Source organism: Sarcophilus harrisii, chromosome 4 (assembly GCF_902635505.1).
Source record: "Sarcophilus harrisii chromosome 4, mSarHar1.11, whole genome shotgun sequence".
Taxonomy (NCBI): Eukaryota; Metazoa; Chordata; class Mammalia; order Dasyuromorphia; family Dasyuridae; genus Sarcophilus; species Sarcophilus harrisii.
Genome location: NC_045429.1, coordinates 137,100,938 through 137,114,558, shown reverse-complemented (window position 1 = coordinate 137,114,558; position 13,621 = coordinate 137,100,938). Strand labels below are relative to the sequence as shown.

Sequence of the window (13,621 nt, the reverse complement as noted above, 5' to 3'; positions counted from 1 at the left end):
TAAGCTACCATTTTTCCTTGTGATCTGAGGTCACTTAAAGATCCCTGAAATCCTTTCAGAGGATCCACAAGGATAAGTTAAGTATTATTTTCACAATAATTCTAAGATGTTATTAGATAGTTTTCTGTTTTCCAATTACTTATATTTGAGGCCGGATTTTCTTCACATATATCAACCAAACCACGGATCGCAAGAGTGAATGCAAAAGCAGATGAGAATCCAGTTGTCTCTATCAAGTCATATATTAAAAAGATATATATGAATAAATTGTGGTATATGAAAATTATGGAATATTACTGCTCTGTAAGAAATGACCAACAGGATGATTTCAGAAAGGCCTGGAGAGACTTACACGAACTGATGCTGAGTGAAATGAGCAGGACCAGGAGATCATTATATACTTCAACAACAATACTAGATGATGACCAGTTCTGATGGATCAGGCCATCCTCAGAAACGAGATCAACCAAATCATTTCTAATGGAGCAGTAATGAACTGAACCAGCTACGCCCAGAAAAAGAACTCTGGGAGATGCCTAAAAACCATTACATTGAATTCCCAATCCCTATATTTATGCACACCTGCATTTTTGATTTCCTTCACAAGCTAATTGTACAATATTTCAGAGTCTGATTCTTTTTGTGCAGCAAAATAACGGTTTGGTCATGTATACTTATTGTGTATCTAATTTATATTTTAATATATTTAACATCTACTGGTCATCCTGCCATCTAGGGAGGGGTGGGGGTAAGAGGTAAAAATTGGAACAAGAGGTTTGGCAATTGTTAATGCTGTAAAGTTACCCATGTATATATCCTGTAAATAAAAGGCTATTTAAAAAAAAAAAGATATATAAAAAAGATATATATATATATTAAAAAGATTTGCAGGGGGAAAAAAAAAGTAAAACAAGGACACTTTTTTCACTAATTTTTGGTTTTGGATAAGTTGATTTCCACAAAAATATATGTGCTATTTAACATCTAATGGGTTTTTGTTATTTTAATTTTTCATTTTGAAATAATAAAAACGATAATAGATTTTAAAAAACTTATCAATGCTCATTTCTTTATAATATATAATATTTTTATATTTATAATGTATAATATATGATCTCTAGCTATAACTCACGTAGACACAAGCGCTCAATAATTTTTAAGAATGTTACGCGAAAAAAAAAAAGAAAAAAAAAAAAAAAAAAAAAAAAAAAAGAAAAAAAAAAAAAACAAAAAAAATAAAAAAAAAAAAAAAAAAATTAAAAAAAAAGTAAAAAAAAATAAAAAAATAAAAAATAAAAAAAAAAGAATGTTACGCGAGATGCTCTCGGGACCGAGGGGCGAAGAAATCGCCCTGCCCCCTTCCTTCTCATCTGGGGGTTTGCTTTATCAGTTCTCCTCCCGATGCCCAGGCTCGCAAAGGCTCGTTAAGGGAGTGATCGCAAACTGTTGTTCATGTCCCGGGAAAAGGCACAGAGCCCACCCCGAGCCTCCCCCTTTGCCCCGGCAGTAAATCAGCAGAGGAGAAAATCAATTTTAGAAAGACCAACTAACACTCCCCCTCCTCGCCCCGCTTTCTGACTCGAGGCAAAGTGGACTCTTAACTGATTGAGAACAAACTATAATCAGGTCAACCCGGCTCATTACAGGGATACTTGTAGAAGGACCAAGCAAAGAGGGCTTTCTGAGAGGTGCTGAGCCCGAGAGCGCGTCTGCAGTACTGCCCTTTGTCCTGTAGGGAACACCACCGTCCCGCTGCCAGGCTCGCAAAGGAGCGGAGGCTACCTCCTGATACTCAGCGCGGGACACTCTGGCCCACCCGCGCAGACATCTATGATTCTCTCCCCCTTCCCCCCTCCGCCCCTCGACACTCTCCCACCCCCCCCCCCACCCCACTTCGTCCCTCCACCTTCCTGGGCTTTCCGTGGCGGCGGCTGTCCAGCCGCCAGGGGGCGCGCTCGCCGCTGCTGCTGTCGCCGCCGCCGCTCTCCGACCTGCGCTGCCAGATCGCATCCGCCATATTGGCTGCCGCAGCTGCCGCCGCCAGCGCTGCCGCCGCCTTTGCCTCTTCCTCCTCCTTTCCAGCCGCCGCCGCCGCCCTTTGCTGGTTCCTGTGTCCCGAGCGGTGGGGAGGAGAAGCGGGAGCCGGTCGGAGGAGGAGGAGGAGGAGGTGGAAGGGGGTGGAGAGTGTGGGGATCAGGAGGGAGTAGAGGGTGGAGAAGAGAGGCCAAGCGCGGGGCGGAGAAGAGCAGGAGCCGCGGCGGCTCGGCCCCTCCCCCGCCCGCCCGCCCCGGCTGCGCTTCTGTTCCCCATCCCGGAGCTCCGCTCGTCCCAGCGGCCATGCCGAGGCCTCGCCGTTCCTGAGGGAGTCCGACCCCCCACCCCCACCCCTTCCCTTCGATTCCCACCCCGGCCCGCAGCGTCTTCGACCGCTCCCTTGGGCGGCCCCTGGCCCAGTCGCCTCTCTCTAGGCCGCCGCCACCGCCTCTTCCGCCACCGTGCGCTGGGGCCTTCGCACCGACAACATGGAGGCCGTGAAAACCTTCAACAGCGAAGTACGTATGGCAGGCCGGTCCCCAGCCTCCTTCCCCTCCCCACACGGGAAAGGGCAGCGGGTGGGGATCCGGGCAGAAGGGGTATGGACAGGGAGAAGAGGGGTGCCTGGGCCGCCCCTCCCCCTCAGCCCTCGGTGGGAGGAGGGACCCTGAGCTCTGGGTCGGGGAGGTGGATGGGGGGGGGGGGCGAGGAGGGCTGGAGGCTTTGGCGCGTCCACTTAAATGCCCTTGGGTTTGGAGTGGAGACCAAAGTACCCGACGCTCCCCTAAAACTGGCGGGGTTCGTTTCTAGTAGTTAATTCTTCGTTGCCATCCTTATTCTCCGCTCTCCTCTCTTGATTTCTTCCCCTCCCCCGCCCTTCCCTAGGACCAGGCTCAGGAAGGGCCCCAGGGATCTTGATGGCTCAAACTAGATAAAGGGATTGACTTTCCAGGGGGGTTACTTTAAGCATCGACTGAATCTATCACGGGGGTGGCGATCGGTTGTGGCCCCATTACACGTTGTGTTTATTACTGGGATGCTGTTGACTAGGTAACGTACCACCCAGAGAACCCTGCAAATGGGATGGAGGATAGGGAGGAGAGGTTAGTCTACAATCCCTTCAATCTTTCTCTTCCTTCTCTATCCCCTACCCCCTAACACACACACTACAGTTAATACGGAAATGGTGAGAGCGGCCTGTGTATCACTGTGCCATCTAGGGAGGAGGATGCTGAGGCAGAAAGTAGAGGCATCTCACAGGGGGTGCCTCAGATACAATGGTACCTAAAGCTTATGTGACTGTTAACTGAGCAGGCTCACTTGGATTGTGGCATTTTCATTATCTATTTTACTGATTCAGCTAATCTGAATAAATTCTTGGTTAGATTCCTGAAGAATTGATTTTCTGTTATAATTAAACTTGGAGAAAAAAATTAAAGGCAAGCTTTTTGTTTAAAAATACTAGGAAATGTACCAATTCAAATAAATATGTATATAAGTTTGGATGCTTTTGCTTACATATATGCACATGAAAATCACATGCTACATCAAGAGATCTGTGTATGTGAAAAAAATTGCACCTTGTCCACTTTTAGGTGCCTAGTTTGGCATTTATTTTGAAAGGAGTTTAATTCCTATCACTACATGTAACTTGTTACATGTTACAAGTAAAGCAAACATTTTCCGTAATATTAATGCTAACCTATATGTCCACTCATTTCTATATTTTAAGTAAAAGGAACTTAAAAAGACCTTAACAGCTTAGTTTATTTTCATTGTTTCCTCTTTTTAAAATTTTCCCATTTGGTATTGGGAAAATATGCTTTTTTGTCCATTTAGGAAAATAAGCAAAAATGAAAATAACTCTTGTAGAAGCAGTCTTTCCATAGTAAGATAGAGTGTAATGGAATTATTGGGGGGGAGGGGAGTTGCTCCTAATTAAATTTTTTTCAAGTCAACAAGTATTCCTTAATCACTTATGTGCAAGTGCTGAGTCAAAAATTGACAGTTTGATAGATTTTTATATTCACTGATTGGAGGAATTGAAAAATTTTATTAATCACAGAACTTTGAGTATTTTCTTCCCAAGTTCATTATTATCTAATGTGAACACCTATATTTAGAAGGTTTTAGTCGACACTGGGTAGTGTTAGGTAAAGCCTTGAAAGCATCGATTGAAAAATACAAATACCATATACTGTTATTAATATTTTAAGATGTTGAGGCAAGAAACAATAGCTTTAAACAGTTTTTCATTAGTGTTTGCAATATAAAATATCACTTTAAGGATGGGGAAAAAATTTACTGAAACTCCCTTCACTTATTTTCACCTAGATAGGATAAAAATAATGTGCCCATAGATGTGTGAGGATTGCCAGTTGGTCTCAAAAGATTTACACAGGTTGTGGGTTTCTTTACATAATAAATTTAACTAAATGGTTTGCATTTCTTATAAGGACAAGTCAAGAACAGACCTTTAAAACATAAAAAGTTTTCAGTGTAGCTGTAAAATAGTGATGAGACATTTGATCTCTAGCATTTTCAAGGATTTCAAAGCATCTCTTACAACCTATGTACAGTTATTTTATAACAAAATATTAAAAATTTTTGTTTTCCATTTGAAAATGAGATAAAATTGAATTTGGATGAATTTTAAAATTAAGAGTAAAAATTGATCTGGTCCCAGAGTAACAAAGTATTATAAATTTGAAAAATATTTCTTTTATTGAAAACTGTAGGGGCTGCTGTTATTCCTTGAATTTGAATTCAGTTTCCATGAACTGTTATTGACACATGATAAATTTCACTGTAAAAATAAAGTTAGTTGTGTTAAGTGAATTTTTAACTTTTTTTTCCCTATACACACACACACACACACACACACACACATTTTAAAATGTTACTTTGGAAGATACCTATTTATTGAGAGTTTTACTTTAAATTGAGACTTTAGAAAGTTTTCTTTTAATATAAATTTTATGACTTCAGTCAAGTTTTGACAAAAGAAATGTGGTTGAGTGCAGTGCAAGGTGTAGAACCTTAGGGGTCAGAATTTTATCTCTAGCTATAAACTGGCATATAACTTTAATTATTTTGGATTTAAAATCCTGTAGATGAAATAAAATGAAAATTAAAAATAGAAAATAGTTACATTGCTTCCCAGTCTTTTCAGTGTCTGACAGAATACTAACACTCTTGGAATAAAGAATAACCTATTCTTTATTCACAACTAATGGTAGGATATATATTCTTATTTTGAGGCACTTGGTAAACTCCTCCTATTTATCCTGTCTTTAAATGGTATTGAGGCCCAACATTTGGTCTATCATTGTCTATGATATTAGTTAGTTTTGACGTAAATTAAAATTTCTAATAATTGCTGTTCTGTAAGAGACATTCCCCCCAGTCCTTTTTCCAAGTTGATATGAGGTAGGGTCAAAATATTTTAGCTAAGTTGGTGAGCAAAATGATTTCTATAATCCACTATCTGATTGAGCCATTATAACAGTTGCATGTGTGTATGTATGTATGTGTGTTGGTGTGTTTTTAGGGGAGTTTATTGCTGTAGCAATGGGATGAGAAAGTCATCTGGGGGCCAGGCTTTTGTTCAAAGGTGTTTCGCATATGGGACTACTTGAATTTATGGTCTCTGAAGATTCTTCTTGATTACTGATGATATAACATGGCTATATGTATTTTTACATATATATGCACATGCATTGCTCACACATCTGTATGCTTATTCACAAGAGCACACACATACACAGAGCTGTGTGTATACACATGGTTGTATGCATACATGTTATTTGATAGTACTAACTAGGTGCAAGTTATTGTGGTGGGAAGGTAAAAGAAAAAGGTATGGTATTTGCTTTTCATTTCTTAGGATTGTGGGAAAACTCTTGTATATGTGGAACAGTTCTGGCCATTTAAAGTATAAGACTAATTGAATGAGTTGGGTAGGCTTAGTCAGGACCTTTACTTCCTCGAATATTAGAGCTTTAAGGTAGCTAGTTGTTGAGTTTTTGTTCCTAGGAGGATTTCCAAGATAGTGTGAGCTCAATTTCATCTATTTATATCTTTTGCTGTTTTTATTTGTTCCTTGTTTCTCACTGCTTTTAGTATACTGGGTTGTAGTCTTGGTTAAGGTGTAAGACATCTGGGTTTATATAAGTTAGGAAACATTTTAGAAGTGTCTGGAAGTTGGTTTTATTTTTGCATTTATTTTAATCTGAAAGACAAAATCTAAAGATCCCTGAGGCCCTTTGGATTCTTTGATTTTTCAGGATTTTTTTCTTTTAGGACCTTTAAGTTATCAAAGACAGATTAATATTATGGTTATTTCTAGGCCTATGAACTTGAGAACCATCATGGCATATGATATTTCCCTTTCACTTCCCACTGCCTTGCTGTCTTTATCTTCACAGCTATGCCCAAACTATACCCTATCTCCATTTCCATAAACATAGTCTGCCCTGTGTCTTTCTTTACTTTGGGTATTTTTCCAGGGTACGACAGTAACTACATCTGACTTTGGGGAGAGCTAATAGACATGAAATGAATTGATAGAAAAAATGGACAACAACAATGAACTTACCTGCTAGGGAACATGAAATTTATATGTAGGTTATGCATTAATATTGCATATGTAGAAAAAATTCATAGAAGTACTGAAATTTTGAAATCATTGCATTTTTCCTTAATTTCATTTATAGTTCATGAGTCTACAGCATGTTTATTAAAATGACATGGGAATGGAATGATTCCAGCTTATGGATTTTTCTAGTTTGCTGAAGGCTAAAAAAAAGTTCTACATTGTAGTATAATCCAAAAAGAATTAGATTTGAGTTCAAGAAACCATAGTCCAATCCTATGCTCTGTAACTTGAGTCAAAGCATCTCATTGGGTCTTACTTTTCTCATCTGCAAAATGAAAATTTGAAGTAGATGTCTTTTTCTTATTAGAAGATTCTTTGATTTGAAAATATACTACTTTATTATTTCTTTGATTGTGAATTCTATACCTTAGTTATTCTGAAAATTTTTTTTTTGGTGGGGGGGATAATACATGGAGAATGGGATAGAGTATTGAAACTGGAAGTTAAAAGAATTCCGGATAATAGTTGGTAAAGAATTCCTGAGTTTAAATGGTAATTTTTCTTTTCTGAAATTAGAGTATTTAAATTCCATTTAATTAGTGGTTCTGCAAAACAGGATTTTATTGTATTTCAGATTTTAATACATTATTCTTTCGTGGGTCAGAAGTTTTGTTTTGTTTTGTTTTGTTTTTGGTGGTTTTTTTCCCTCAGCATAAAATTTATAAGGAGTAAAAAATTTTTTATAATGTTCTATCAACCAGAAATACTTTTTCAATTCTGCCACTATAGCTCCATTTGCAATAAAATAATTGTTAGATAAAGATCCTGAAATACTGTAAGGTCCTTAAATGCCACCTTAATATTGCAAGAAAAATTAAATTGTGTTCAACGTAATTCATGTTAAGTGTATTTTATTGCATTCTAAAATTCTAAAAATTGGTTATCCAAATAAGGCACATGGTAGTTTCTTGCATACCAAGATAATTGATTAACTGTAACATTCACTCATTGTTCCAGATCAGTACAGCTTTAGTATCTTTTGGGGGAGGGGTGACAGGGATTAAAGGAGGACCTCTATACTGATTGAGAATGAGTGATGTTGCTTTTGACAACTTTAGATTTCTCTTTGTAAAACTAGTTTTACTGCCATTGGGTTTACTTCTAGCTCATATGGCTATGTCCTTGAACTTTGGCTGAGCCCCCTGAACTCCTAGGTGAGGTCAATGTGTAGGTTTATTTTCTCAACATCTCTCTCTGCTCCTCTCTCTCAGGATTGTGCCTCTACTCCTGCTTGTACAGACTGCTTTTTCCAGCAGCATGGACACGAGAAGCATAGTAAGACCAATGCAACCCACATAAGGCAGACCATATGGAAAATGTTGGGTTTAGAACTAGTAGTAAGATGGTACTTTACTTATATGGGCAATAGTTGGGAAATGGAAGACTCTAACTTTTATCACTTAAATATAACAACAATTGAGGGGAGGATATTCAGGAAATTTGTTGTGTAATTTCTTTTTTAAAATATGGGCTAAATTCAGGAAGAGTATTGCTACTTAATAGTGATATGTGAATACTTGCAAATACTTGTTCTCTCTGCTTGCATTCTTTTCTATAACAACTTTACTGTTCATTTAGTTGTTTGATATTCAATATTAATATGCATTTTATCTTTGGTGAAAATCTGCAAAGATGTCAGACTTCTTATTGAAGTTCACTTCAGTATTACATTTATCTAATACTGGTAAAGCTGTTTGAAAATCCAGTGAAGGGATGGGGAAATGTTTATTTCCTAAAATTGCACCTTTCCTGTTTTTTTAAAGAGTTGTTTGAAGTATTGATTTTTTTATTACAGAAAAGCACACTGTACCACAAGTATTGTGATGAGGCATGCTTATGAGAAAAATTAGCAATGAACTACTATTTTCCTATAGGAAGCTGTTTAATTAAAATTTTCATTGGTAGAGAACTATTGTGATTACATTTGTTATTTTTGTTGATGGTTTTATTTTAGATCATTCTAATTTATTTTTTAAAAATTTTGTCAAGGAATGATTTTAGATTTTCTATTACATGGCAATATGACTGCATAATTTTAAACTTAGGGAATATATGTAGTATGTCACTTAAAAACATGGGATTTATAGAGTTTTGAGAAATTTTCAGGTTCACATATACCAAATTCATTCTTTGCTTTAATAATTCTTAATTTTAACATTTGATTGAAAAGGGTGGTCATAATACTATTTGAGATTGGATTTCCTTTCACCCTTATTTGCTAGGATTGTGTGGAGTTAATGAGTATGCCAGAGCCAGTTTATTTGTCAATTAAGGAATCTACTATAAGATAGGAGATATTTTATTGTTTGGTGCTGATGGCATTATTTCCACTACTCTGTGTTGGCATAAATCTCTCTTGACACTCCCAATATATTAACATACTGTATTGTTACTTCCAATCTGCCATTGGAGATAATGTCTTCATTGGCATGTCCCATTTAGGGACCAGGTAGGGGGATACTAGACAATAAATGTGAGTATTGGGGACACTATTTTGCTTTAAGGGAGAGCTGTCAAGTAAATTATATAAAGTTGTATTTTATGACCACCACTTAGTATATTAAGGGATAGTTTTACTTGATATTTTTTGAAGCCTCACAGTGATATAAAATTATTGCTTCAGGAGATGTTGTGTATTTATAAATAATAAGAATGATACTTCCAATTAACATGTGAAATTAAGGTCAAATGAAATAGAATGTAGCACTTTGCAAACCTTAAAGTCTTAAGTCAATGCTAGATATTGTTAATAAATGAGGGTACTTCTTATATCCAAGTGTTAAGGTGGGCTAATTTAGGAGTTTGGAAGAATGAAGTGCTAGATTAAATTTAATGTAGTTTAGACTTGTTTTAGTTTCTTCAAGTGTTACAAGGAATTTGGTCAGCATACTAACCTTTAAAAGCATAGTGGATAGAAGTCTAGTGTTGGAGGCAAGGGATGTGAATTCAAGTCTTCTTTAGACACTAGCTATATGGCTATAGGCAAATTACTTCTAGTTGATTCAGGGATTTAAAGTAATGGATGTGTGTCACTCATCTGCATTTGGTGGAGGGGTTTTCTTAGTGAAAGTTTCCTTCACAGATGAAATCATAGGTCCAGCACTGGGTTAAAAGAAACCTTGGAAATGTTTTTATTATATTTGAGATAAATCTTAGTAAACTATTTTTGAACTTCAACATGAATGTGAAGGCTGAAATTTTGGCTAGTAATAGCTATATCTACTATTATCTATATGTTATAATTCTATGTTATTCACGTAATATTTGAATGATCCCAATGTTATAAAATAAATTCAACTTTTAATTAGTTACTTATTATTGAAATAATTTTTGATAGGATACAATATCATCATGAAGTCCAGAGTGTCTTAAAACATTAATTTTTATTGTGATCTTAAATAATCTTGACCTTTTTGGCTACAACAAGCCATCTATATCATTATTATTATTAGTAAAGATGGTTCAGTGATCAGAACTACTATATAAGTCATAATAAGCATAGCAGTGATAATAAATTATTTCCAACCTTGTTTTGATAAATGTTAAATTTGTTCATTTATAAATACTTTTCTACAATTAATACCTTCAAATTCATTCTATTTAAGTATCTTGTTTTTTAGTTTTTTAAAAAGTATTTTTTATGTTGGCCAATTGGTACTTTGTATTTTTAAAAAGCGATTTTTGACTTTTTATTGTAATCATCCCAGTAACCCTCCTTTTTGGATGACAACAGGGCTGCTAAATGGTGTTATGGAGAGCGCATCAGACCTGGAGTGAGGAAGACTCATCTTCCTGAATTTCTATCAGGTCTTAGACACTAGCTGTGTGATCCTGGACAAGTCACTTAATCCCAGTTTGCTTCGATTCCCTTATTTGTAAATTGAGCTGGAGAAGGAAATGCAAACTGCTCCAGTATCTTTACCAAGAAAGCTCTTAATGGAGTCAGGGAGAGTCAGGTAGGACTGAAAGTGACTGAATGAATGAGGATATTCAGGCATGGCCTGATTAATCTATTCCTTATGGCTGATGAAAAAGGAAGGGGGAAAAAAAACAAATTAAGTCTTTGCTTGTATTTCCCCTCGTTGCTTTTTTCATGATAACACAACAGGCAAAGAGAGAGGCAAAGTTAATAGGAGAAATTATACTTTTAATTATTTTTTCTAACTTTGGCACACTAGAGTGCTGGACTTGGAATCAGGAAGACCTGGATTCAAATTCTGCCCCATGTACTTTTTAGCTTTGTGATTGAGCAATTCACATAACTTCCCTGAACCTCAGTTTTCTCATTTTTAAATGGAAATAATAATACTTGCCTCATAGGATTGTTGTAACATCAAGTGAATTAACAGATATAACGGGCATTGCGAAACCAAGTACTATATAAATGCTGTTATTTTTCATGGATTCTCTAGATACCATATTTAGATTTTTTTATTAATGTGGCACTATAACAAAACTTAATTTCAGTGAAAGATATGGATCACTAGTAGAGATTATTGTAATAGATTCAGTTTATAATATCTTGTCCTTCCTCTTACAATAGTGCTAATAATTTATGAGCTTTCAGTGCTGTTTCCAGTAATATTGATGGTTTTTCAGTAATCCATGCACATTATCTTATCCAGTGTTGGATGGAAAAAACAATAATCATCTAGTGAATACTCTGTGCAGATAATAACTATTCTTTGTTGGTAGACATAAAAAGTTTAGTTAAGTTTTTGTCCTGGTGGATAAGTGCTCTGTAACGTTGAGTGGGGATGGGGATCAGGAAATGCTTTGTGAAAGATCCCACTGTTATAGTGAGCTTTAAAGGATGATTAGGTGCAAAGGAAAGAAATACTTTAGGCTAGGGAGCAGTATGAGCAAGGATATGAAGACTGGAGAATTCTGAAGCACTGTTGGGGATTAGGGTGCACAGAGCACTGTAGTTTGCCTAGAGTAGAGAATGTTTTGATGAGAGGAATATAATAGAAGACAAGAAAAGTGAGCTAGTGCCTGGTTGTAGAGAGCCTTCCTTCTCATGGTTTCCCTAGTTTGTCTTCTAATTTTATAATTCAACCTAAACTGCTCTCTTCAGAGTCATTATCATTTCCTTAATTACCACGTCATATTATGACATTTTACCACTCTTCATTCTTGACCTCTCTGCAGCTTTTGATACTGTTGATCATTCTCTTGATGCTTTTTTCTCTCAGGTTTTCATGACATTATTCTTCTGGTTCTCTTCCTATTGTCTGAGTGCTCTTAGTTTCCTTTGCTGGATTTTCATGTGATATCTACTAACCATGAGTGTTCCTCAAGGCTTGGGCCTGTGCTTTCTTTTCTTCTCCTTCTATAATATTTCAGTTGGCCCTTGTCAGCTTCCATGGATTCAGTTATTTCTCTATGATGCTGTTTCTTGGTCTACATATCTATTTCCAACTTTTCTGCTGACCTCTAGTCTCCTATCTCCAGTCTCCTATTAGACATCTCCCAACTAGATGTTCTGAAATGCTTTATCCAAAAAGCACTCATTTTCCCCCTAAAATCTTTACCTTTACCTAACTTCATTATTCTTCCATTTCTTTAAGGTCAAAACCTGAGTGTCATCCTCATTTCTTCATTCATTGTCCCCCAAGTCCAGTCTCTTGCCATGGCCTGTTGATAATTCACCCTTCTTTGCCCTGTCACTGCTACCATCCAGTCTCTTAGCACCTTACACCTGAACTTTTCTAGTAGCCTTCTGGTTGGTCTCCCTGTAGCAAATCTCTCCCCATTCTAGTCCACCTCCCCTCAATGTCAGGGTAATCTTCCAGCACTCTTCCTTCTCCTTTCCCTTCCTTTTTTCCCTCATGCAGTGTCTCCTCATCACTTCAAGGTACAAATATAAAAAATTCTGGCATTCAAAACCCCTTATAAGCTGCTTCTACATGACTTCTTTCATTCTTTCATATCTTTACCCCACTCAACATATTCTTTTATTTACAAGACTGGTTTCTCTTGCTCTTCTTTCAGCAACAAACTTCATCCCTATTCTCTGGGCATTTTCACTTGCTCGGAAAGCTTCCTTCAAGTCCCAGGTAAAATCCTACTTTTTATAGAAAGTCTTTTCTGATTCTTCTTAATTCAAATGTCTATCCTTTTTTTTTTTTTTTTTTCCTTATTTATTTTGTACCTAATTTGCATGTATTTATTTGCATGGTGCTTAATAAATATATATTTACTCTAATTCTGAATACCAGAATAAGGAGTTTTGAGTTGTTTGGCAACATGGATCCACTGACATTTATTATCAGAACACCAGTGTGATCTTATCCATAAGAGAAGTTTTTCTGATCTCAATATGAAGGATGGATTTGAGGGATCAGATTATATATTTGAAGTATTATTGTGTTTAGTTCTGGATGCTATATTTTGGAAGGACTTTTATTAGCCCGAAGTCCAGAAAAAGATGATTAAGAGACTTAAATTCATGCCATGTCGTATGACTTTGAGAAACTGAAGATGTTTAGCCCAGAAATGAGACTTAGAGATAATATAGGTGCTTCAAATTTGAAAGGCCTCATGTGAACAGGTTTTATAAGAACAGTAGGTAGAAGTTGTAAAGAAATTTAATTTAGGTTTATATTAATTAGAGCCATCTGAAAGTAGAATGAGCAGCCCTGGAAATACTGAGTTTTTTACTCAGTGGGATTCTTCAAGGAGAGTGTGAATGACCACTTGTTGAATATATTGTAGAAGAATTATTTTTCCTGTATGGGTTGAATTGGATTGTCTTTAAGGTTTCTTCCAACTCTGAAATTTCTTTCTATTGGCTATAGGGAGAGATTGCAGGTCTTTTTAGCACAGGTGTTTGGTAGTGAATGATTGTCTTATGCCTTGAGATAGAGAGGAGGAAGAAGTGTTACTGACTTGGACTCACTAGTTAGGTAAGCACTGTTGTGAATAGAA

The 13,621-nt window shown here is 36.8% G+C and overlaps 1 protein-coding gene across 3 annotated transcripts in view; it reads left to right on the top strand.

Annotated features, from left to right (window-relative positions):
* Window positions 1-2,302: 2,302 nt before the first annotated feature.
* The window catches only part of SCAF8 (SR-related CTD associated factor 8), a 96,058-nt gene continuing 84,739 nt past the window's right edge, over window positions 2,303-13,621 (top strand). For 2 of the 3 annotated variants that reach the window (XM_023503298.2, XM_012549425.3), the window contains exon 1: window positions 2,303-2,552. In XM_023503298.2, coding sequence (XP_023359066.1) covers window positions 2,523-2,552 — 30 coding nt within the window. In that variant the 5' untranslated portion in view covers window positions 2,303-2,522. Of the gene's footprint in view, window positions 2,553-7,902; window positions 7,967-13,621 lie in introns of all 3 variants that reach the window. The other variant, XM_023503299.2, reaches the window with a different exon arrangement.